Source organism: Lissotriton helveticus, chromosome 1_1 (assembly GCF_964261635.1).
Source record: "Lissotriton helveticus chromosome 1_1, aLisHel1.1, whole genome shotgun sequence".
Classification (NCBI taxonomy): domain Eukaryota; kingdom Metazoa; phylum Chordata; class Amphibia; order Caudata; family Salamandridae; genus Lissotriton; species Lissotriton helveticus.
In genome coordinates this window covers 1446839851-1446862648 of record NC_136057.1, presented here as the reverse complement: position 1 = coordinate 1446862648, position 22798 = coordinate 1446839851, and the positions used below count along the sequence as shown (strand labels likewise).

The following is a 22798-nucleotide window of genomic DNA, read 5'->3' as shown; positions in this document are numbered from 1 at the left end:
GCCATCTCTCCAGACTTGACTGTCAAGGCAGTAATGCTTGGTAAATGTGTGCAGCGAAGCCCACGTAGCTGCCTGACAAATGTCCTGCAATGGAACGCCACGTCCCATGGCAGTAGGTGCTGCCGTCGCCCTGGTAGAATGGGCACGCAGCCCCACAGGATGCTCCTTCTTAGCCAACGAGTAACATGCTTTGATGCACAGAACAACCCACCGAGAGATGGTACGTTTGAGCACGGCCCAACCTTTTTTGACACCCAAGTAACCAACAAAGAGATGGTCATCCACCCGGAACTGTTGTGTGCACTTCAAATAGACGAGAGCGAACTTTTTGGCTCCAGACGGTGGAGCCTCTCTTCCTCTTTTGAAGGATGCGGAGGAGGAAAGAAGGTGGGCAAAGTGATGGTCTGCCAGATGTGGAAGGGCGTGACAACCTTTGGCAGGAAAGAAGGACGGGTCCTTAAAACCACCTTGTCCGGATGAACAGAAAGTAAAAGAAGGTTTAGAAGAAAGAGCATGGAGCTCCCTCACTCTTCTGGCAGAGGTGATAGCTACCAGGAAAGACGTCTTGAGAGTGAGAAGACGCAAAGGACAGTTATGAAGTGGCTCGAAGGGAGCGCACATCAGATATGTCAAGACATGGTTTAAGTCCCATTGAGGCATGATGAACGGCACAGGAGGAAATGTGTGCGTAATGCCTTTCAGAAAACGGTTAACAACCAGGGACTTAAAAAGAAAAGGCTGATCTGGAAGCAGTAGAAAGGCGGAGATGGCCAAAAGATAACCTTTGATAGTGCCCAGAGCAGAGCCTTGCTGGGCCAAAGAAAAAGGAGCAGAAGGACTTCGGAAAGAGGGGCAGAATGGGGATCCACAGCCTTAGCTGTGCACCATGCCACAAACCTGTTCCATCTGCAGGTGTATACCGTTTTAGTGGAGGGATGCCTAGCTGCCAGAATGACATCACAGACTTCGGGAGGAAGATCAAAAGCTGTCAAATGTCGCCGCTCAATCTCCACACATGGAGGTGGAGGCTGGACAGGTTCGGGTGGAGGACCGTCCCCTGCTGCTGCGACAGAAGATCCTCCCGAAGAGGCAGTCGGATCGGGGATCGATCGCCATGTTGAGTAGCTCGGGATACCAGTATCTTCGTGCCGAATCCGGAGCCATAAGGATGACTTGGGCCCGGTCACGCCGAATCCTCTTCAGTACTCTGGGCAGAAGTGTTATAGGCGGAAAGGCGAACAACAGACCGCAGCTCCACTCGCGACGAAAAGCATCACCGAGCGAGTGCAGTCTTGGAAATTCCAACGCGCAGTTCTGATGATATTGCGCGTTCTCTTCGGTGGCGAATAGATCTAACAAAATCTCTCCCTACTGTAGAAAGAGCCCTTGTGCCACGACCAAGTTCAGACGCCATTTGTGATCCATCAAGGACCGGCCGCTGAGTTTGTTCGCCCTGGCATTCAGAGAACCTGCCAGGTGTTGAAAAACCAAGTTAAAGCCTTAATGTTCCATCCAGGTCCAGAGGCGCAGAGCCTCCCGGCATAGGGTCCACAACCCCACCCGCCCTGTTTGTTGCAGTACCACATGGCAGTGGTGTTGTCCGTGAACACCTGCACTACTCTCCCCCTGACAGGAGGAAGGAATGCCTGGAATGGAAGTCGGATCGCCGGAGATCCAGAAGGTTGATATGGAGCCAGAACTGCGCCAGAGACCAGAGGCCGCTGATCTCCGCCTCGCCCATGTGGCCGCCCAGGAGGGACGCATCAGTCACCACTGTGTGCTCCGGTTGGGGAAGGGAGAGGGGATCTGCCAATGACCCAAAGCCGGTTTGTGAGCCACCTGCGCCCACTGGAACTTCACGTCCCACTGCAGAGCCTGCAAATGTCATCAGGCGTGATCGACCAGCAGGATGCAGGAGGCCAGGAGGCCCAGCAGCCTCAGGGTCATCCTGACCGAAACCCAGGATAAAGGCTGAAAGGTGGGAGACGACTGCCTGGGGCGAGCCCGCCTTCAACAACCAGTCATCTAGATGGGGAAGACTGGAATCCCGGATCTGCGTAGATGAGCTGCGATCCCCGCTATCACTTTCGTGAACACCCGAAGGGCAATGGTAAGGCCAAAGAAGAGCACGGTAAACTGAAAGTGCTCGTGGCCTACAGTAAAACATACGTAACGCCGGTGGGCCGCAGGACAGGAATATGGAAATATGCGTCCTGCAGATCCAACGCTACCATCCAGTCTCCAGGGTCGCGGGCAGACATGACCTGAGCTAGAGGCAACATTTTGAACTTCTCCTTCCGCAGGAAGCGATTGACGTTCCGGAGGTCGAAAATGGGACGCAGGCACTTGTCCTTTTTGGGCACCAGAAAGTAGTGGGAGTAGCAACCACGTCCTACTTCTGGCGCTGGAACACGCTCGACGACCCCCTTGCCCAAGAGGGCCACAACTTCCTGTTGGAGAAATGCCAAATGATCCCCGGACATGCGATGGTACTGGGGTGGCATGGCTTGAGGGGTAGTCTCGAAGGGGAGGGAGTCGCCACTTCGGACTATTTGTAAAATCCACCTGTCCGTAGTGATGGTGCGCCTGTGGGGGAGGTGATGGCAAATCCTGCCGCCCACTGGCATTTGATGGGCCTGAAAGACCGGACTAGGAAGGTTTGGAGGCAGTGGTGGCCGGGGTAGAGGTGAACTGACCCGCCCGCTGGCCCCCTGACCTGCCACGGCGGCTTCCACGTCCGCGCTGAGACTGTTGCTGCGCAGGCCTGTGGCTCTGAAGCGAACGTATAGGGGTGCCCTTCCGTGTCCACGAAAGGAGTAAAAAGCAGAAGGGTGGCCAACAGGCCCAAGTACTTGGCCGTAGCCTGCGAGTCCTTAAAACGCTCCAACGCACTATCTGCCTTGTTGCCAAAAAGGCGTATGCCATCAAAGGGCATATCTATGAGAGTGTTCTGGACATCCCCAGAGAAGCCAGTAGCCCTCAGCCAGGTGTGGCGACGGAGCACCACTGTCGTGGAAATTGCCCTGCCCAGTGATTCGGCGGTGTCAAGGCCCATCGAATTGTGAACTTGGCTGCATCTCTCCCTTCAGCAATAGCCTGAGAGAGCACTGTGCCAAAGAGGCGGGCCATGGCTGACAGAAATTCCTGCAGCTGCGCTGGAGTCGCCGCTGACCCGGGAAGGGTGGGTAGGCTGACGGCGGCTGCGTAGGCTCAACTGGAGCCGCGAAGTGGCACCACCCACACCCTCAGCCCGACAGGAGAGGGGAACCCGGAGAGCAATGGCGCTTCTTCCACTTCTTTTGCTTCGTCTAACCTGACCCAGAGTGCGAAGACTTCAATCCCGACGATCGATGGTGATGGCTCCGCGACTGGTCCCTCGACCTCCCACGGGACTGGGACCTTGAACGGCACGGACTTGGGGTTGTGGTCATGCACCAGACAGTAGAGACACACGCGGTGCGGGTCCGTCACCGACATCATACGATGACACTCCCCGCAGGACCTGAAACCGGGCATCCCTACAGCACCAGGAGTTGATCGACTCGAAAAAATAGTGACAACAGCCTAGAAAAAAAACAAAATCGGTCATAAAGTGACTGGGGGTACTGCTGGGTTTATAAACCATATTTTATTAGGTTTAACCTGACGGTCCAAGGGGTCCAGAAAAAAATCATTAAAAGAAAGTATAGAAACAACATCTCATCTCCATCCTACATATTAGAAGACCCCACTTCCAACCTCGTTACACACAATATTCATACTAGCTTTCCTAGATCATCATTGGCTTGAAAGGGCACTTTCTAGCTTTCAGTGTGCATTGGATGTTGACATTAGAAAGGATTCTCGCCTCCTACCCCCAAACCTATTGTCAACTAACCCCTTGCCTCTTTTCTGATAGGTCGCCGGCAGGTGTTTCAGCAGTTTCTCCATCCTTTTCCAGTGATATCTGAATAATGGGCCCACTGAATAGGCGATGCTTCACTGTGTGGTTGCACAGACTGTTTACACTCTTGCCAGCAGCATCAATTCTCCTACTCTCCTTGTCTATTAGTGATGCAGCTCCAGTGCTCGATGCAAAGGCCCTCTTCCCAGCTATATGGACATCTAAGGAATCTGGTGGCAGCCGGCCTCTGATGTACAAGGGATCCTCTAGTGCTGACTTTTTTCTCCACTCTTGGGGTCACTACCTTTGTTTTTGCATGTCCCTTGAAGTTGTCCACTGCGCACACAGTCCAGTTTCCGAGCATGGGAAGGAACTGGACAGAGCATTTCATTTTGGAGTGTCTCCACCAAAAACTCCTCTTCCATTACATGTAATTTATCCTCGTGCTGGTCAGCTGCTCTCTGAATGACCACATGATATGCTGTGGTGTCATCTGATGGTTTTATAGCATAGATCTGCAAGTAATAGATCCTCCTGTGACCTCCATGCTATAATCATGGCGTGAGACATCTCCATTATCTGTAGGAGTTGGTATGTCTAGGACATGCTCAGTGTGTACGAACCAACATGCGCTTAATGTGATGGCAAGTGAGAGTTTGCCAGTGACTGATGTAGTAGTGATGGACTAGGATCCTTAATTGTATGCCTCTTTGGTATGGAGAATGCCTCGGCATACTTTTCATTGGGTGTATGTGTCGCTCTGGTATCTGCTGAAGGAAGAACTCAAGTATGTGTCCTGTTACAGGATGGACATAGATCCATCTGCCCAAGATCTGGCTGTTCCTGTAATGGTGTTGGCTCCAAGCATCCAAGCAGGAGGCAAGACAGTTGGTGTCCACCTCCGTTCCAGAGAGTTGCTCGGCAGCGAGACACTGTCCGTCACGTTTTTCTAGAGCCAAAAGTGATTTTCAAGGCAGAATGGTCTTGATGGCAGTAGTCAATTAAGACTTCACACCATTTCGGTATAATCTCTGGGCTCAAAGCCTGGCTCTCAAGAGGTCAGTGTTTGCACTGGGAGTACAGACCCCTTCACAAGGCTGGCTTAGGTGCAGTGTGTCTCCTGGGTTTGGGATTCACAGAGGGCCCTAGAGATAGCTGATCACAGACACTGGATTCCTCCAAGGACATATTTTGGACTGATTACCTTGGCTTCCCAGTTACCAGAAGGGCCTCCCCTCGCTTCTTCATAGTATGGTCCCTCAACTTTCTCAACACAAACATTGGTTGACGGCTTGGGGGACAGCTTCAGTGTTGCAGTTCTTAAGTAAGGCTTCCTGTTTTCAGTTTTTACTGATTTTTACAGATCAAGACATTTATTTTCTTGTCTATTTATTTTAAATGTGGATAAAAACGGAAATTAGGTACTTTTTGAGTGATTCTAAATACACTTTGCTATGGCTACCAGGCCAATAACTGTGTGGATTGATAGGTAAGAGGGTTAAAAAAGAAAGGAATTTTAGTAAAGAGGCTTAAACAGCAGTAAAGATGGACAAGGCTGAAACAGAAATGTGCATATTTTCATGTAATTGCATTGATTTATCTTCTGCAGTGTTCATATTGCTGAAACCTGGCAGGCATTCAAACAGGACTCCATATTTATTGGGTAAATAAATGTGGAAATATACCAGTTTCGGCTTTATTTTTTTCACAAAACCCATAATAAATAGGGATAGACAGATAAAGTTGACAAAAATAAATATGGATACAGACAGAAATTTCAAAAATAAATACTATGAAACCGGAAGCCTTATTCATAAGGCACCCACCTGCGTTCACTCTTAATGAATGGCCCATTTCTTGTGGTCTGTATGTAGACCAGGTTTACAGAGTATTCTAATGTCACCACATGAACTTACACTGTGCATCGATTGTACAGCAGTGTCTCCCCTAGCAGTGGTCACCTGTATCTGTTGCAGTAGTTTGAAAAAGTTTTGAGGACAGCTTGGCCTACTGCAGCTTGCTGCTTAGCTTGCACATCCACACAATAGTGTTTAGTGAAGGTGTGTGTTGTAGACCATGTTGCTGCCTTGCAGATGTCTTCTAGGGGAATGTTCCCCAAGAAAGCCAGGGAGGCTCCTAGTTTGCTAGGGAATGCGCTCTAAGAGGAACTGTTAATCTAAGTTTTGCTTTGTGATAGCATATGTGTATACATTTTACAATCCACCTTGCAATTCTTGCTTTAGAGATGGGGTTGCCTTTATGTGGTGGAGAGAAAGCTACAAACAGTTGCTTTGTTTTACAAAAGGATTTGGTCCTATCAATGTAATAAAGAACAGCTCTTTTTACATCTAGTGTGTGTAGAGCTCTTTCCGCTACAGAGTCTGGGTTTTGGAAAAACACTGGCAACCCTGATTGATTTAGATGAAAAGAAGTAATTACTTTAGGAAGAAATTTAGGATTAGTACGCAAAACCACTTTGTTACGGTGTAATTGTAAAAATGGTTCTTGTATAGTGAAAGCTTGAATCTCACTAACTCTCCTAAGAGAGGTAATAGCAATAAGAAAAGCTGTTTTCAATGTGAGAAATTGCAGTTTACACTTATGTAATGGTTCAAAAAGGGGCCCCATGAGCCCTGTAAGGACAATGTTTAGGTTCCACACTGGAGAGGGCGGTAACCTAGGAGGAATGATTCTCTTTAATCCCTCCATAAAAGCTTTGATTGCAGGTACTCTAAATAACGACTTATGTTGTCTGTTTTGTAGATATGCTGCAATGGCTGCAAGATACGTATAGATGAATATGCTAGATTACATCTTTGTAGATAGAGAAGGTAGCAGATGATATTTTGGATGGAAGCATCTAGAGGATCAATTTGATTATTAGTGCAGTAAATGGCAAATCTCTTCCATTTTGCAGCATAGCAAGCTCTAGTAGTAGGCCTTCTGGCTTCTTTAATGATATTCATACAGTCTGGTGGCAGGTTAAGGTAACAAAACTCTAAGACTTCAGGAGCCAGATAGCCAGATTCAGTTGACTTGGATCTGGATGTCTGATGTCTCCATGGTTCTGCGTTAGTATGGATGGTGTCAGACAGTCTTTGGTGTGGAACTAGAGAGAGTTCCAGCAGTGTGGTGAACCACGGTTGATGTGCCCAAGTGGGAGCTACTAGGATGAGTTTGAGAGACTTGTCTCAGCTTGCGTACTACTAGTGGTATTAGTGGTATTAGTGGTATTGGCGGAAAAGCGTACGCAAATCTGCCTGACCAGTTCATCCATATCGCATTGCCCTTGGACAGCCGGTGTGGAAACCTGGCGGCGAAGGTTGGGCCTTTTGCGTTTTCGTGTGTGGCAAACAGATCTATGCCTGGATGACCCTACTTGTGAAAGAATGGTAGAAGAACTTGCAGATGTAGTTCCAATTTGTGAATCTGTTGTGTCTGTCGACTTAACAGATCTGCTATCTGATTGTGAACTCCTGGAAGGTGTTCTGCAAGCAGATATATGTTTTGTGGAATGGCCCATCTCCAAATGTTCTGAGCGAGCTGGGACAGTTGCAGGGAATGTGTGCCTCCTTGTTTTTGAATGTAGTATATGGCTGTCATGTCTGTGCGGACCAAGACAGCTTTGTTCTGTACGTGTACTTGGAAGGATTTCAGTGCTAGGAATATTGCTAACAGCTCTAGGTGATTGATGTGAAGCACTTTTTGTTGAGCAGTCCATTTTCCTTGAGTTTTATAGTGGAGCAGATGGGCTCCCCATCCTGTGAGGGATGCGTCTGTTGTCAGTACTATTTGTGGAAGAGGTTCGAGGAACGGCCGCCCTCTGGATAAGTTTTTGGTGTTCCATCACTGCAGAGAGCGATGTGTGCAGCTTTCCACCAACACCAGGTCTGTAAGTTGTCATTAAGCCTGATTCCACTGATATGCTAGGCATTCCTGCAATGGGCGCATTTGCAGTCTTGCATATGGTACAATAAAAATGCAAGATGCCATCATGCCTATTAGTTGCATGAACACTCTGGCTGGGAGAGAGTGTTGGTTTTGAAACTTTGTGACTAAGGCTTGAATGCTCTGTATCCTGGCTGGACTGGTGTTTATGGTAGCCCCTAGGTATTAATGTACATGAGAGGGCTGAAGATGTGACTTGGTGTAGTTGATTGTAAACCCCAAGTTGTGCAGTGTTTGAATTGTTTGAGATGTGTGTAGGACACACTGCTTGACTGACTTGGCTTTTATGAGCCAATCATCTAAGTATAGGAAGACGTAGATATGTTGTCTTCTGAGATGTGCTGCTACTACTGCTAGGCACTTTGCAAACACTTGTGGTGCAATTGTGACCCTGAATGAACTGATAGTGTTGTCCTTGTAGTACAAATCTGAGATACTTCCTGTGAGAAAGATGTATGGGAATGTGGAAGTAGGTGTCTGAGGTCTAGTGTGGTGAGGAAATCGCCTTGTTGCAGCAGTGGGAGGACTTGTTGTAAGGTGATCATGTGAAAATGATCTGAGTGTATATACACATTGAGAGGCCTTCGGTCTAGAATTGGTCTTAGTTTCCCGTCCTTCTTGGGTATTAGGAAATAGAGTGAGTAAACCACTGTTCCTTGATGTTGCAATGGAACTAAATCTATTGCGTCTTTTTGTAGCAATGAGAGTACCTCTTGTTGGAGCAGTGTTAGATGTTCTGTGGACATTGGACGCTGTCTGGGTGGTATATGTGGAGGGGTAGATGTAAGCTCTAGGCAGTAACCATACTGGATAATTTGTCTTACCCACTTGTCTGTTGTAATGGAATTCCAGACAGGTAGGAACTGTGGTAATCTCCCCCCTACATGAGTGGTATGCTGTTGGGGGAGTTGAAGGAAGTCACTGTTTAGTGGTGGAAGAGGATTGATTGTTGTTACCTCAACCTCTTCCCTTGTTGTTATTGCCTCTATAACCTCCTCTAAAGTATCTTTTATTGTAGGATGTTTGTGTATTTGTCTTAAAGGAAGCTGAATTGTCTGCTCCAACTTGTTTGGAGCCTCCTCTGTAGAAGGACCCACTAAAGGAGCTTCGTGCTTGGGTAGACTGCCTATTGACTTCACTGTGTCAGTGTCTTTCTTCATTTTTTTCAAGTGCTGTGTCTACCTCTGGACCAAACAATTGTTGTTGGTTGAATGGTTGATTTAAGATAGTAGTTTGCACTTCTTGCTTAAATCCTGAAATGCGTAGCCACGCGTGACGTCTAAGGAGGACAAACATTTTTTATTCCAAAAAAGGACGGCACTCTCAGGCCTATACTCAGGTTCGAGGTGGAGACAGGTAGGGCTGGGGCAAAGCCAGTGGAAGTTGTCCTCTTGTTAGCTGCTGCACATCTGTTTGGTCCTTCTTGCAGTTTCTTCTTGTCTGAGGAAGCAAGGTTCAGGGGTGCCTCTAAATACTACATTTAGGGGTGTTACAGGTAGGTAAAAGGTAGGGACCAATGGGTCCCTTCCCTGGGAGGGATACACTCCCTATTATGCCACCCTCCAGTGGGAGGGGGCATGAGCCTGTCCCTATTTTCTTTTAGCTGGGTGAATAGGAATATGGAAGTAGGCATCCTTTAAATCCAGAGTGGATATAAAGTCGCCTTGATGAAGCAAAGGGAGCACTTGTTGCAGTGTGACCATATGGAAGTTTTCTGACTGAACGTAGAGATTTAGCTGTCGGAGGTCTAGTATAGGCCTGAGAGAGCCGTCCTTTTTTGGAATGAAAAAGTACAGGGACTGGTTCTATTGCATGTTTTTGCAACAGAGAAAGAACTTCTTGTTTCAGGAGTGTGAGATGTTCTGGTGACATTAAACATGGTTTTGGAAGAATACTTGGCGGAGTGCTGGTAAGTTCCAGGCAGTAACCATACTGGGTAATTTGTCTTACCCACTTGTCTGTGGTGATTGAATTCCAGACAGTTAGGAACTGTCAGAGACTTCCCCCGACAGGAGTGGAATGATAAGGGGGTAGAAGAGGAAAGTCACTGTTTATAGGCAAGGGAAGAGCGGGTGGAGTTCCCCTATTATTTCCTCTATAGTTCCCTTGGAAATAACCTCTTGAAGAGGGGGATTGGCCCTTGTAAGAGGAGAAGGTATTCTCTGTGGACATTGTTTTTGAGCCACCCCTATAAAAGGAGCGGCGAAAGGAACTTCTGGTAGAAGGCAATTGCAAAGCCCCCATTTGCAGTATCCTTATCTTTTTTCATCTTTTCTAGGGACGGGTTGACAGCTGGCCCGAAAAGAGGTTGTTTATCGAAAGGTTGATTTAGAATGGAAGACTGTACCCCCAGCTTGAATCTGGAGATTTGAAGCCAAGTGTGCAGTAGTACGCTAGTGTTAATGGCATGAGATGCTGTGTCGGCTACATCTAGTGCGCACTTAATGGAAGTATTGGTGATGAACTTACCTTCCTGAATGAGGTCATTGGCTTTGGTTTTATACTCATCTGGCAAGTGTTGCATGAGTTTTTCTAACTCATCGTGGTGAGCCCTACCGTAATGTGGTATTAGAGCCTGAGCGTTGGCAATACGCCACTGGTTAGCAGCCTGAGAAGCCACTCTTTTGCCTGAGGCATCAATGAGTTTGGATTCCTTGTCAGGAGGAGGGGCGTCACCTGTAGTCTGGGAGCTAGCTCTCTTGCAAGCGTTAGGCACTACACCAGAGAGTCTAAGGGCAACTGACCGTTATTGTATGCCGGGTCTGTAGGAGCGGGTTTGTATTTCTTTTCTACTATAGGTGTGACTATTCTTGCTCTGACTGGGTCTTTGATACCTCAACTGTATGCTTTAACAAGCCCTTGAGCATGGGTAGAGAATGAGTAGAATTTTGTGAGTGTGTTAGTGTCTCAAGCAAGAAATCCTCCTCTAGAGGGTCTGTATGAAGCTCCACTCTATGGTATTGGGCAGCCATGTTAATAAGCTGGACATAGCCGATATTATCAGTCAGGTGGGGAGGGCCTGGAGGGATACAGGTCGGGGTTTTAATCCTGTTCTGGTTCCCTATCCTAATTCTCCCAGGGATCAGTGTCCTGTGGTATGTCCTCATCCTGTGACACGTTATGGACTTCATCCCCGACCTCATCTTGTGTGTCAGGTGATAGAGGAGGTGGTGGTGAATTTGATGGTGTAATTTCTAAATTTGGGTTAGGAGGAGGCGAGAGAAGTATGTAAGGGGGAGAAGGGTTAGTACCCATGTCCTTTTTCTTCAGAAGTATAGAATGATTCTCTGTGAGATCCAGCTTCTGTTTTTTAGGTAGAATGACCTGGAGGTGTCCAGTTTTAGGGTCAATACTTAGTCTTTTTTGTTTGGGATCCAAAGGAGGCTCATTGGGCCTAGGTTCTTTGGATAGGGTTGATTTCGGTGTTTTGAGCAGGTTTAGGCTCTGAACCCTTAGGAGGGAATATGCTACTTACCAGTATGCATCTGTTCTTGGCATGTAGGGCTGCTGACATTCATATCTGTAAGAACGAAAGGGGATAGGTCCATAAATAAGTGGTGAGGGCTAGACCCTTTTTAAAAGTACAACAACACGTAATGCCCAGACCACAATTACTTAAACAATTCTTTTAGAGGGTTAGAAAACAATTTATTATACCAACCCTCAACATAATTATTTCATGTCAATCACTTTTTACTTTTTGGATTTTCACAAATTAGCAACAGAAAACGGACTGTACACTTCAATATTTACACATCTATATATGCTTTGTACACACATAGAACCACACAATATTTACACAATAAATGAATTTTTTGCATTAAACATTACAAAAATTATAAAAACATCACAAACATCAATATCACAAACATTACAATCAACAAATGAGAGAAATCAAATTTTGGGGGAGTATAAGCAAATTAATAACTCATAATGAGTAGTTTCTGTCCTGTAACTCCAGTTCCGTAGTAGGGGTATCTCGGTTATAGTCATAATCTAGTGAATAGTCCCGCCCATGTGCGCGGACCCCGGAGCAATCAAAAATAATCTCTTAAATTGTCAAAACATGCAGAACTGCACAGACACTTAAGAGAGAATGTAAAGACAGATAATGCAGCCTATATCCACAGGCTACACTGTCCAGTACTTCAACTAGAAATTCCACCAAAATCCACAAACAGCACAGCCTGTCCAGGGTTTTCTTAATGAGAAAACCTTGCCTTTGACAGCAAAACCCTCTGGAATGATAGAGAGGAAGAAGTGGACAGACAAGCCCATAGGCTGCCATTATGTGGCTCAAAACAGGATACTGTGCCTTTAAGAGAACTTTCCAGAAGCCTCACAGTATCCCAGAATGCACTGCAGGTCCCTTTTACTTTCAGTTCTTTTTGAAGGCGTAACACGCCAGACCTGTAGCATTTCTTACATGAATATCACTCTCCACCGGGGAGGAGGGCGGGCGCTTATGACTATAACAGAGATACCCCTACTACAGAACTGGAGTTACAGGACAGAAACTACTCCTTCTGTAGTAGGGGATCTTTGTGTATAGTCATAATCTAGTGAATAGAATGGCAAGCCCATCCCCACACCAAAGCGGCGGTGGAGAAAATAGAAATAACACCACTACTGTGCGAACAGATTTCACAGCGAAGCCTGCCCAACCTGAGCATCTGCCCTGGCATCAGTGTCCAGACAGTAATGCTTAACAAAGGTATGGACCAACTTCCAAGTGGCTGCCTTGCAGATTTCTGCAATTGGAACACTACGCAGCAAAGCAGTCGTGGCAGCTTTGCCCCTGGTGGAATGAGCCTTAGGTTTACCCCCTAAGGTCTTATCAGCCTTTTGGTAACACAATTGTATACAGGACACAATCCACCTCGAGATAGACTGTTTAGAGGTAGCAAGACCGGTCCTGACTGATCCATAATTGATAAACAATTGGTCTGACCTACGAATATCTTCGGTTTTATCCAGATAAAAAAATGTCAACACCCTCCCAACATCCAGGGAACGCAGAGACCTTTCCGCTGGAGATGAAGGATTCTGAAAAATCGTAGGCAAAGTTATAGTCTGGTTAACATGGAAGTCAGATATAACCTTTGGAAGAACTTTAGGGTGAGTACGCATAACAACCTTAGCAGCATGAAATACAGTATAAGGTTCTTGGCAACACAACGCCTGAATTTCCCTCACCCTGCGGGCCGATGTAATGGCCACGAGGAACGCCGCCTTCCAGGGCAGGTGCTGCAATGAAGCCTTATGAATAGGTTCAAAAAGCTCCTTCATCAATCTGGACAGCACCACGTTCAATTCCCATGAAGGCGAAGGAAGCCGGACAGGAGGGAACACTTTCTTCGAGCCTTCCAAAAACCCTTTGATCACAGGGATCCGAAAGAAGGAAGTCTGTGAAGGCCATTTCCAGTAGGCCGTCAGCGCAGCAAGATGAACCTTAATGGAATGGACATTAAGGCCAGACTGCGCCAGGTGTAGAAGATACTGAAGGATGGCATCTTCCTTACACGTCGTTAGGTCATAGTCCTTGAACTTGCACCAGATGCAAAACCTCTTCCACTTGTAAGCATAAGAAGTCCTAGTGGAAGGTCGCCTAGCCTCCTTCAGTATGTCCATACAAACTTCTTGTAGATTCAAATGGCCATATCGCACTATCTCAGGAGCCATGCCGCCAAACTCAAAGACGAGAGGTTGGGGTGCAACATCTGCCCCCAGAACTTCGTGAGAAGGTCCGGCCTGCACGGCAGCCGTATGTGAGGAAGGAGAGACCGGGGAAGCAGGTCCGTGAACCACCACTGCCTGGGCCATTCCAGGGCAATCAGGATCATCCGCGTCCTGGACTGGGACAGCTTGATGAGTACCGCCGGAATCAGGGGAATGGGTGGAAAAGCGTACAGAAAGCTGTTCGACCAGTTAATCCATAACGCATACCCCAGCGTCCCCTGCTGGTAGTACCCGGAGGCGAAGTCTCAGCATTTGCTGTTTTCGGCGGTGGAGAACAGATCTACATCTGGAGTCCCCCACCTTGCGAAGACTTCTCCTGGTACTTCGTCGTTTATGACCCATTTGTGGTCTCCCTGAATCAGTCTGCTCAGTGCGTCTGCCTGAACATTCTGCACACCTAGCAGATGGGTAACCGTGAACGTCAGTTCTCTGGCTAGAAGCCAGCGCCAGATCGCCTACGCCTCCTGCGACAGAGTGCGCGATCTCGAACCCCCCTACTTGTTGAGGCAATACATCGTGGTCGTATTGTCCGTCTGTACAAGCAGAGAGTTGGTCTGGAAGGATGTAAGAAACGCCTTCAGTGCCAAGTGAACAGCTTTGAGTTCCAGGAAATTGATGTGATACATGGACTCCATCAGGGACCACGTTCCTTGTATCTGTAAGTCTCCGGAATGTGCCCCCCAGCCGTGGAGAGACACATCCGTCACAATAGTCTGTGCGGGAATGTCCTTGTGAAAGGGAACCCCTCTGAGGAGATTCTCCGCCGAACACCACCACTTCAGAGACTGAAGAGCATACAGAGACAGTCGTATCTTGTCGTCCCAAGATCCATCCCTCTGATCCCACTGATCCTCCAAGCACTCCTGCAAAGGTCTCATGTGCAGCCGTGTGTGTGGCGTGAGGAAGATACAAGAGGCCATCGACCCCAGTAGAGAAGACACCGTCCTCACTGTTGTAGAGCGGTCATAAGAGCCTAAGCCTTCCGAAGGAGTGATAATCGTCTCTCCTCCGAAGGAGACACGCTTGCTGACTGCGCATTGATGGAGGCTCCCAAGTACTGTATGCACTGGACCGGAATCGGGACAGCCTTGGACATGTTGATGTGCAACCCCAGCTTGTTCAAAAGAACGCACGTCTTCTGGAAGTGTGCTTGAGCTTCCGAGAAAGAGGAGGCCTTGATCAACCAATCGTCCAGGTCCGGGTAGACAAACACGTTTATCCTCAGGTGTGCAGCTACCACTGCCATGCACTTCGAGAATGTTCTGGGCGCAGACGTCAGCCCGACTGGCAGTACTGTGTACTGATAATGATTGGCACCGACTTTGAATTAGCGCCAAGACGCCTTCGGGCAATCGCGCGCTGTATAAGTGGATAAATCAAATCAAATCATGAATCGCCGGAACTTCCTGTGTATGTGTGCAAAGGGCACATGGAAGTACGCATCCTGTAGATCTATCGCACAGAGCCAATCTCCCTGTTGCAGCTGAGGAAAAACCGGATGCAATGATAGCATGCGAAATTCCTCTCTCTGCGAATCCACCTGTTTGCTTGTCGCAAATCCAGAATGGGCCTGAACTCGTTCTTGTCCTTCTTGCGAACCAGAAAGAACCGGGAGTACAGACCTCTTCCCCTTTGAGACAGAAGTACGTCTCCTATCGCCCTTTTCCTTAACAGGATATTGGCCTCCGCCTGGAGCTCGCGCAGCTGAAACCGCGAGCTGACTGGAGGAACTGCTGGAGAAGGGCTGATGAACCGAAGACTGACTTAGACCCGGCCGGCCTTTGTTCGCCGAGGAGCATCAAGCTCTCCCGCGTATGCGCACAATATACTTGTGAAGTATTAAAGGCGGCCCGGGACCACAGACAAACCCTGGGAGAAAAGTCGCCGCTAGAAAGGGAAGAAGGCCTCAAGCCGTTCTCCACGCCCCAAACCTACAGCCTTCCAAAAGTCTCCGAGTCAGACTTATGCGGGCCACTCACTACCCTCATGACAGCCCAAGGGTTGATCAAAGAATGGGAGAGTAGAAGCACACTGCTGAGCCGCAGGCTGCAGAGACGTCTGACGAAAACAAGTATGGCAACGTAGGACAAACCCACAATACCTGGGGGTTGGCAGGAGAGAAAACTCCGCTCCGACACCGATGCTTAGATCTGAAACTATCAGGTCCATAGACTATCTCTTGAAAGGCTTCCCTCCTGTCTCTCGGCAGGGGAACCATAAATCGGTGAAGAAAACACCCCCACACAGGGATCCTACCACAACAGCCCAGCAACAGCGGGCCACAGCATGACGTCTACATGCCGCCAACCCCTGCGACCAAGTCAGGACTACGTTCGAAGCCAGAACCTCCAGGCAGGTGGTAGCGGACCAAAGCTAAGTACCGCCAACCAGTTAAGAGTCGGAGAGAGACTTCCCGTACTCAAGGAAGACGCATCCCCGGCATCAAGGCAGGGGGATTCGCAGACTGAGGGGCCAAAGGCCCCTGATGTGGTGGGTGGGAGAGGGAACCGAGAGAAATCCGAAACATCCCCAGTGGTCTCACCAGTGGTGGCAGAGGAGGAGGCGACCTAGCCGATGAGTAGGTAAGCGAATACTCAAAACTGAGCAAAAGGACCAACGTCCCTCGCTTACACGTGGTGAGTAGCCACAGACTCCCCATTAGAAGGGTTCCTCGACGCGGATCAACTGCTCGGCGTCGTGAGTGGACGGTGCCGGGAACACAAAGTCCCCTCCTACGAAGAGGGGCTCACCACGGAGCAAGGCCTGGAACAAGACCCAGGCCGCAAGCGCCGGCAAGTATTCCGCGGCTGTAACCCATGACGTCGACCTCACTACGACGTCACCATCACTAAGACAGTGACTGTCTCTACGACAACCAACACTCCGACGTCAAAATGTCACCACGGTGTCAAACACCGAGACGCCGAGCCATCCATAACGGTGACGTCTGGACCCAACGGAAGATAGCGGAGCCCAAGCGACCAACGCCCCAAAAGGAGCATCACCACTCCATGACGTCGAGGCACTCCATGACGTCGAGGCACTCCATGACGTCGAGGCACTCCATGACGTCGAGGCACTCCATGACGTCGAGGCACTCCATGACGTCGAGGCACTCCATGACGTCGAGGCACTCCATGACGTCGAGGCACTCCATGACGTCCTCAACGCCGACCGGAACTGCGTCATAGCTTACTGGGGAGAACCCCAGAGGTCACAGCATGGGACTCGGTAGAGGACCTACCCTCTCCTTACCCAGAGGCTGAAGATGCCTTCAAACTCCTCTGTTCCAAACCTGGGAGCCGAAGCCTCCTAGAAAAGAAGCTACAGAGAAGACAGGTGTCAAAAGACACAGGCAAGCACAGAATACAAACTCTGTGAGCTTCAGCTTTGGTCTTTAGTACAGCTGCAGACAAAGCACTTGTCAGACTAGAAATAGTATAAAGACAAGAAGACTGCAGAAATTCTGCCAAAAAAACAGCAGAATGTAGATAAAAGCCAAAGATGTCGAGTGAAGCTGCAAAAATCCAAAATTATCACAAAAATAGTATAGAAAAAGCTCAAAAAAGAAGAGCTAATGCTCCAGGGTCCTGCTAGCAGGAGCCGGAAAAAAACTGAAAGTAAAAGGGACCTGCAGTGCATTCTGGGATACTGTGAGGCTTCTGGAAAGTTCTCTAAAAAGCACAGTATCCTGTTTTGAGCCACATAATGGCAGCCTATGAGCTTGTCTGTCCACTTCTTCCTCGCTATCATTCCAGAGGGTTTTGCTGTCTAAGGCAAGGTTTTCTCTGTAAGAAAACCCTGGACAGGCTGTGCTGTTTGTGGATTTTGGTGGAATTTCTAGTTGAAGTACTGGACAGTGTAGCCTGTGGATATAGGCTGCATTATCTGTCTTTAAATTCTCTCTTAAGTGTCTGTGCAGTTCTGCATGTTTTGACAACTTAAGAGATTATTTTTAATTGCTCCGGGGTCCGCGCACATGGGCGGGACTATTCACTAGATTATGACTATACACAGATATCCCCTACTACAGAAACTAATGATTCCTGGACCAGCCGGTCCTAGTATCTTGGAGATGGTAGTTTGTTCCACCCAAAAAAAGAAGACTGCCGACGCGTTTCAAGACCAGGTGCAAAGTTACTGGTCTCTCATCAGGGCTGTTAAAGCTTTGTATCTACGAGATGCAAAGAGATTGTTTTAGTCATCAAATTCATGGAAGCCTCTTAATTTTGATAGTAGGCTATAGCAAGTGATAAACTACATACCAAGCTTATTTGTAAGGAGGGCAGGACGGTTAACCTTCGTGGTGTCCAAAGGACTGTTCGTTATTCGTAGATGGGCAGGAGTTTCTGGGAAGTTTTAAAGAAATAAGTGAATAAATCATACTCATGGCTTGAGTAGCTCGTTATTACCTATCAGCAAATGAAATATACCTTACTCGTGTCCACGTGCCGCCGACCGGCGTATTTATTTGTTGCGTGACACCATAAATTGTGAGCCTACAACAATTGTAAAGAAATGTTTTAGCTACGGAACGTTATTAGAGCGTAATGCACTCGAGTCAAGGGAGGATTCGCCTACCTTTCCGTAGTTTTCTTTGAACATGCAGTTCAAAATTGTGCCTCAAACACGGTCCTATTTAAAAGAAAATGCGAGTGAAAACACTGGTCGCTCAAGCGTACGGGTATGTCATAGGGGCTTCTTTCGAGCTGCCAAATATTGGTCAGTTACATGTTCTGCTACACAGCACGCCGCTACTGGGGTCTCGCGTTTTCTCTATCAAGATGGCCGACCACAGTTCTTGTTTGTTATATGCGCGACTCCACACTAGTGCATCGTGGGGCTTGTAGTCCTTTATATGACTGTGAGTGATTGTTCTTACATTCTCTGCGCATCAATATTTGCCCATCTACCCACGCATAATGCGCATTCATGTAGTGATAAAAAAAACTAGAAAGAAATTAATTATTAAAACGCGCATTGCGTGTTAGTTGTGGCAAAGAAAACTTTATTAGCAAAGCGCATGCTGGCGCAAACGGCAATCTGACACATGTGAGGAAGGGCGATTGGTGACATCGCTTTACAAAAAGGACACGGACAGAAATACCATCCTGCACCATAGGAGTGCACACCCGAGAAACCTCAATGCGAATTTGCCCTACAGGCAACTGCTTAGAATTAGACACAATTGCTCGGATGTGCAAGACTATGAGAGACATGGTCGATCTTTTTGCTGCGATATGCAAGAAAGGGGCTATCCCAAAAAGCTCCTCAAACACTCCTTCAAGCGTGCAAGGTACACGCCTAGGGAATGCTTGCTACAAACTAAGAAACGCACGTTATTAAATAAACTTGTGTGCGTCACGACCTTCTGTCCGGATACTCAAACTCCGCCAAGCTGTTTTAAAGAATTGGCACCTATTGGAAGGCCTAAATTGTCCATTCCCCAAACCCATCTTTGCCTACCGAAAAAATTAAAGCATTGGCGAACAACTCATTAGCGCTGATATCGCTGTTCCAAGGCCCAAAAGTAATCTTCTGGCACAATGGAACCTGAAGCCGATTGAAGGCCACCACAAGTGCGGCAATTGTGTCGCTTGTTCGAGCACAATTGAAGGCAATGAGTTTATTCACCATGGCACTAAGTGGAGACATACAGATTTTTCCAATTGCAAGACTAAGAATGTCGTGTATGGGATACTATGTCCGTGCCTCATGATTTACATCGGCAAAACCAGTCAACAGGTAAATCAAAGGATCAGCCAGCATCGGTCCCGCATCAAGAAGAAGATAATGACTGCTCCAGTGGTGGAACACTTCTGCGAAAAGGGCCATAACGAACATGAACTTAGGTGGTCTGTGTTGTACACTGTTAATACCACATTAAAATGCCATGACGTCGAACGTGCCTTGTTGCAGAAAGAGGCGTACCTCATTTTGAAATTTAATAGTACTCAGACTGGCCTGAACACAGCCTGTCTGAGATAGCCCGCATATAATCATTTGCGACAACTTGTATAGTCGACTTATAGTCGGTCGACATCCCTGTCTGCACCTGTGGCCTTACTCAATTTCCTCCTTTTCAAATCCTATCTTTGGTATAGGATAACCGTGGTCAATTGAGACAGGTTTGTACATAATAAATCAAAGACTCAGTGACAGATTGCCCTTTGCGCCAGCATGCGCTTTGCTAATAAAGTTTTCTTTCCCACAACTAACACGCAATGCGCGTTTTAATAATTAATTTCTTTCTAGTGTTTTTTTATCACTACATGAATGCGCATTAGGCGTGGGCAGATGGGCAAATATTGATGCGCAGAGAATGTAAGAACAATCACTCACAGTCATATAAGGGACTACAAGCCCCACGATGCACTAGTGTGGAGTCGCGCATATGAGAACTGTGGTCGGCCATCTTGATAGAGAAAACGAGAGACCCCAGTAGTGGCGTGCTGTGTAGCAGAACAGGTAACTGACCAATATTTGGCAGCTCGAATGAAGCCCCTATGACATACCCGTACGCTTGAGCGATTGGTGTTTTCACTCGCGTTTTCTTTTAAATAGGACCGTGTTTGAGGCACAATTTTAAACTGCATGAGCAAAGAAAACTACGGAAAGGTAGGCGAATCCCTCCCTTGACTCGAGTGCATTACGCTCTAATAACGTTCCGTAGCTAAAACATTTCTTTACAATTGTTGTAGGCTCACAATTTATGGTGTCACGCAAAAAATAAATACGCCGGTCGGCGGCACGTGCACACGAGTAAGGTATGTTTCATTTGCTGATAGGTAATAACGAGCTACTCAAGCCATGAGTATGATTTATTCACTTATTTCTTTAAAACTTCCCAGAAACTCCTGCCCATCTACGAATAACGAACAGTCCTTTGGACACCACAAAATTTAACCATCCTGCCCTCCTTACAAATAAGCTCGGTATGTAGTTTATCACGTGCTATAGCCTACTATCAAAATTAAGAGGCTTCCATGAATTTGATGAGTAAAACAATCTCTTTGCATCTCGAAGATACAAAGATTTAACAGCCCTGATGAGAGACCAGTAACTTTGCATCTGGTCTTGAAACGCGTCTGCAGTCTTCTTTTTTTGGGTGGAACAAACTACCATCTCCAAGATACTAGGACCGGATGGTCCAGGAATCATTCGTTTATGAGTTATTAATTTGCTTATACTCCCCCAAAATTTGATTTCTCTCATTTGTTGAATGTAATGTTTGTGATATTGATGTTTGTGATGTTTTTATAATTTTTGTAATGTTTGATGCAAAAAAATCATTTATTGTGCAAATATTGTGTGGTTCTATGTGTGTACAAAGCATATATAGATGTGTAAATATTGAAGTGTACAGTCAGTTTTCTGTTGCTAATTTGTGAAAATCCAAAAAGTAAAAAGTGATTGACATGAAATAATTATGTAGAGGGTTGGTATAATAAATAGTTTCCTAACCCTCTAAAAGAACTGTTTAAGTAATTGTGGTCTGGGCATTACGTGTTGTTGGACATTCATATCTGTGCATAGATCGCCGCCTAGTGTTGGGTCCGGATGATTGCACATTGTTGTCCTGGAAGAGTCTTCGAAGGATCACGAGATAGGTGGCTCCTCCCTCGGACTACAGTGCGCATGGGCATCCTCTCCATCCTCAGATTGTTTTTCGCCATTGTGGCAGAGATGGAGTATAGTACAGTAAGAGATGTCCATGCAAAGAGTGAATGCTACAGCTGGGACAGGCACCGGGGAGGTGGGTGGGCGATATGAATGTCAGCAGCCCTACATGCCAAGACAGATGCATACTGGTAAGCAGCATATTCCGTTCGAGACATGTGGGCTGCTGAATTCATATCTGTGCATAGAATGTATAGCAGTATCTCCCCTAGCGGTGGCTGCCTGTGCCAGCTGCAGCAGTCTGAAAAAGTTTTGAGAACAGCCTGTCCTACAGCAGCTTGTTGTTTGGAATGTACATCTACACAATAGTGTTTGGTAAATGTATGTATGGTTGACCATGTGGCTGCTCTACAAATTTAGTGTAAAGGAATATTTCCTAGGAAAGCCATGGATGCCCCTAGTTTGCGTGTAGAATACGCCCTAGGGGGAACTGTTAAAGGTGCGTTTTGCCTTTAAATAACATATCTGAATGCACTTAACGATCCATCTGGCTATACCCGATTTTGAAATAGGGTTGCCTTTGTGTTGCGGTGAGAAAGCAACAAACAACTGTTTTGTCTTTTGAAATGCCTTAGTTCTATCTATATAGTATAGCAGAGCTCTCTTGACATCTAGAGTATGCAAGGCCCTTTCAGCTACTGTCTGTGGATTTTGAAAGAACACTGGCAGTTCTATTGTTTGATTTATATGAAAATGGGATACCACTTTTGGCATGAATTTAGGGTTTGTTCTGAGAACTACTCTATTTGCATGTACTTGAATGAATGGTTCTTGAATAGTTAGGGCTTGCAGCTCACTAACTCTCCTAAGTGAAGTAATGGCAATAAGGAAAGCCACCTTCCAAGTAAGAAATTGTAGTTCGCATGAGTGTAGTGGTTCAAAAGGTGGTCCCATAAGTCTGGTTAAAACGATGATTAGATTCCAGACTGGTGAAGGTAGGTGTTTTGGGGGAATTACTTCAGTCCCTCCATAAATGCTTTAATTGCTGGCACTGTGAACAGTGAAAGGTGTTGCCTGTTTGAGATATGCTGCTAACGCAGCTAAATGTATCCTGATGGATGAGTAGGCTAAATTGCAACGTTGTAGGTGCAAGAGATAGCAAATTATGTTTTGTGTAGAAGCATCTAATGGGTTTATATCATCGTTACTGCAGTAAATGACGAAACGTTTCCACTTAGCTGCATAACATGCCCTGGTAGTGGGTCTTCTTGCCTCTTTGATAATATTCATGCAGTCTGGAGGCAAGTTCAGGTATCCAAACTCTAGGATTTCAGAAGCCAGATCGCCAGGTTCAGCTGTTGCAGATCTGGGTGTTGGATTTCGCCATGGCTCTGAGTTAGAAGACTGGGTGTGAGTCGCAGTCTTTGATGAGGCACCACCGACAGTTCTATGAACGTTGTGTACCATGGTTGCCTCGCCCATGTGGGAGCAACTAGGATTAGCGTCAGCGAATGTTGGCGCATTTTGCGTGCCACTAGCGGTAATAATGGAGCTGGGGGAAAAGCGTACACAAATTTGCCTGACCAGTTCATCCATATCGCATTGCCC

The 22798-nt window shown here is 47.0% G+C and overlaps 1 protein-coding gene across 9 annotated transcripts in view; it reads right to left on the bottom strand.

Moving 5' to 3' along the window:
• Window positions 1-22798, bottom strand: part of KMT2D (lysine methyltransferase 2D) — a 1543965-nt gene that overhangs the window by 972771 nt on the left and 548396 nt on the right. For 3 of the 9 annotated variants that reach the window (XM_078685796.1, XM_078685799.1, XM_078685803.1), the window contains exon 1: window positions 11307-11345. The exons of the other annotated variants lie outside the window; for them this stretch is intronic. In XM_078685796.1, the coding sequence (XP_078541922.1) occupies window positions 11307-11316 (10 nt within the window). In that variant the 5' untranslated portion in view covers window positions 11317-11345. Of the gene's footprint in view, window positions 1-11306; window positions 11346-22798 lie in introns of those variants that run through there. 9 annotated transcript variants of the gene reach the window in all.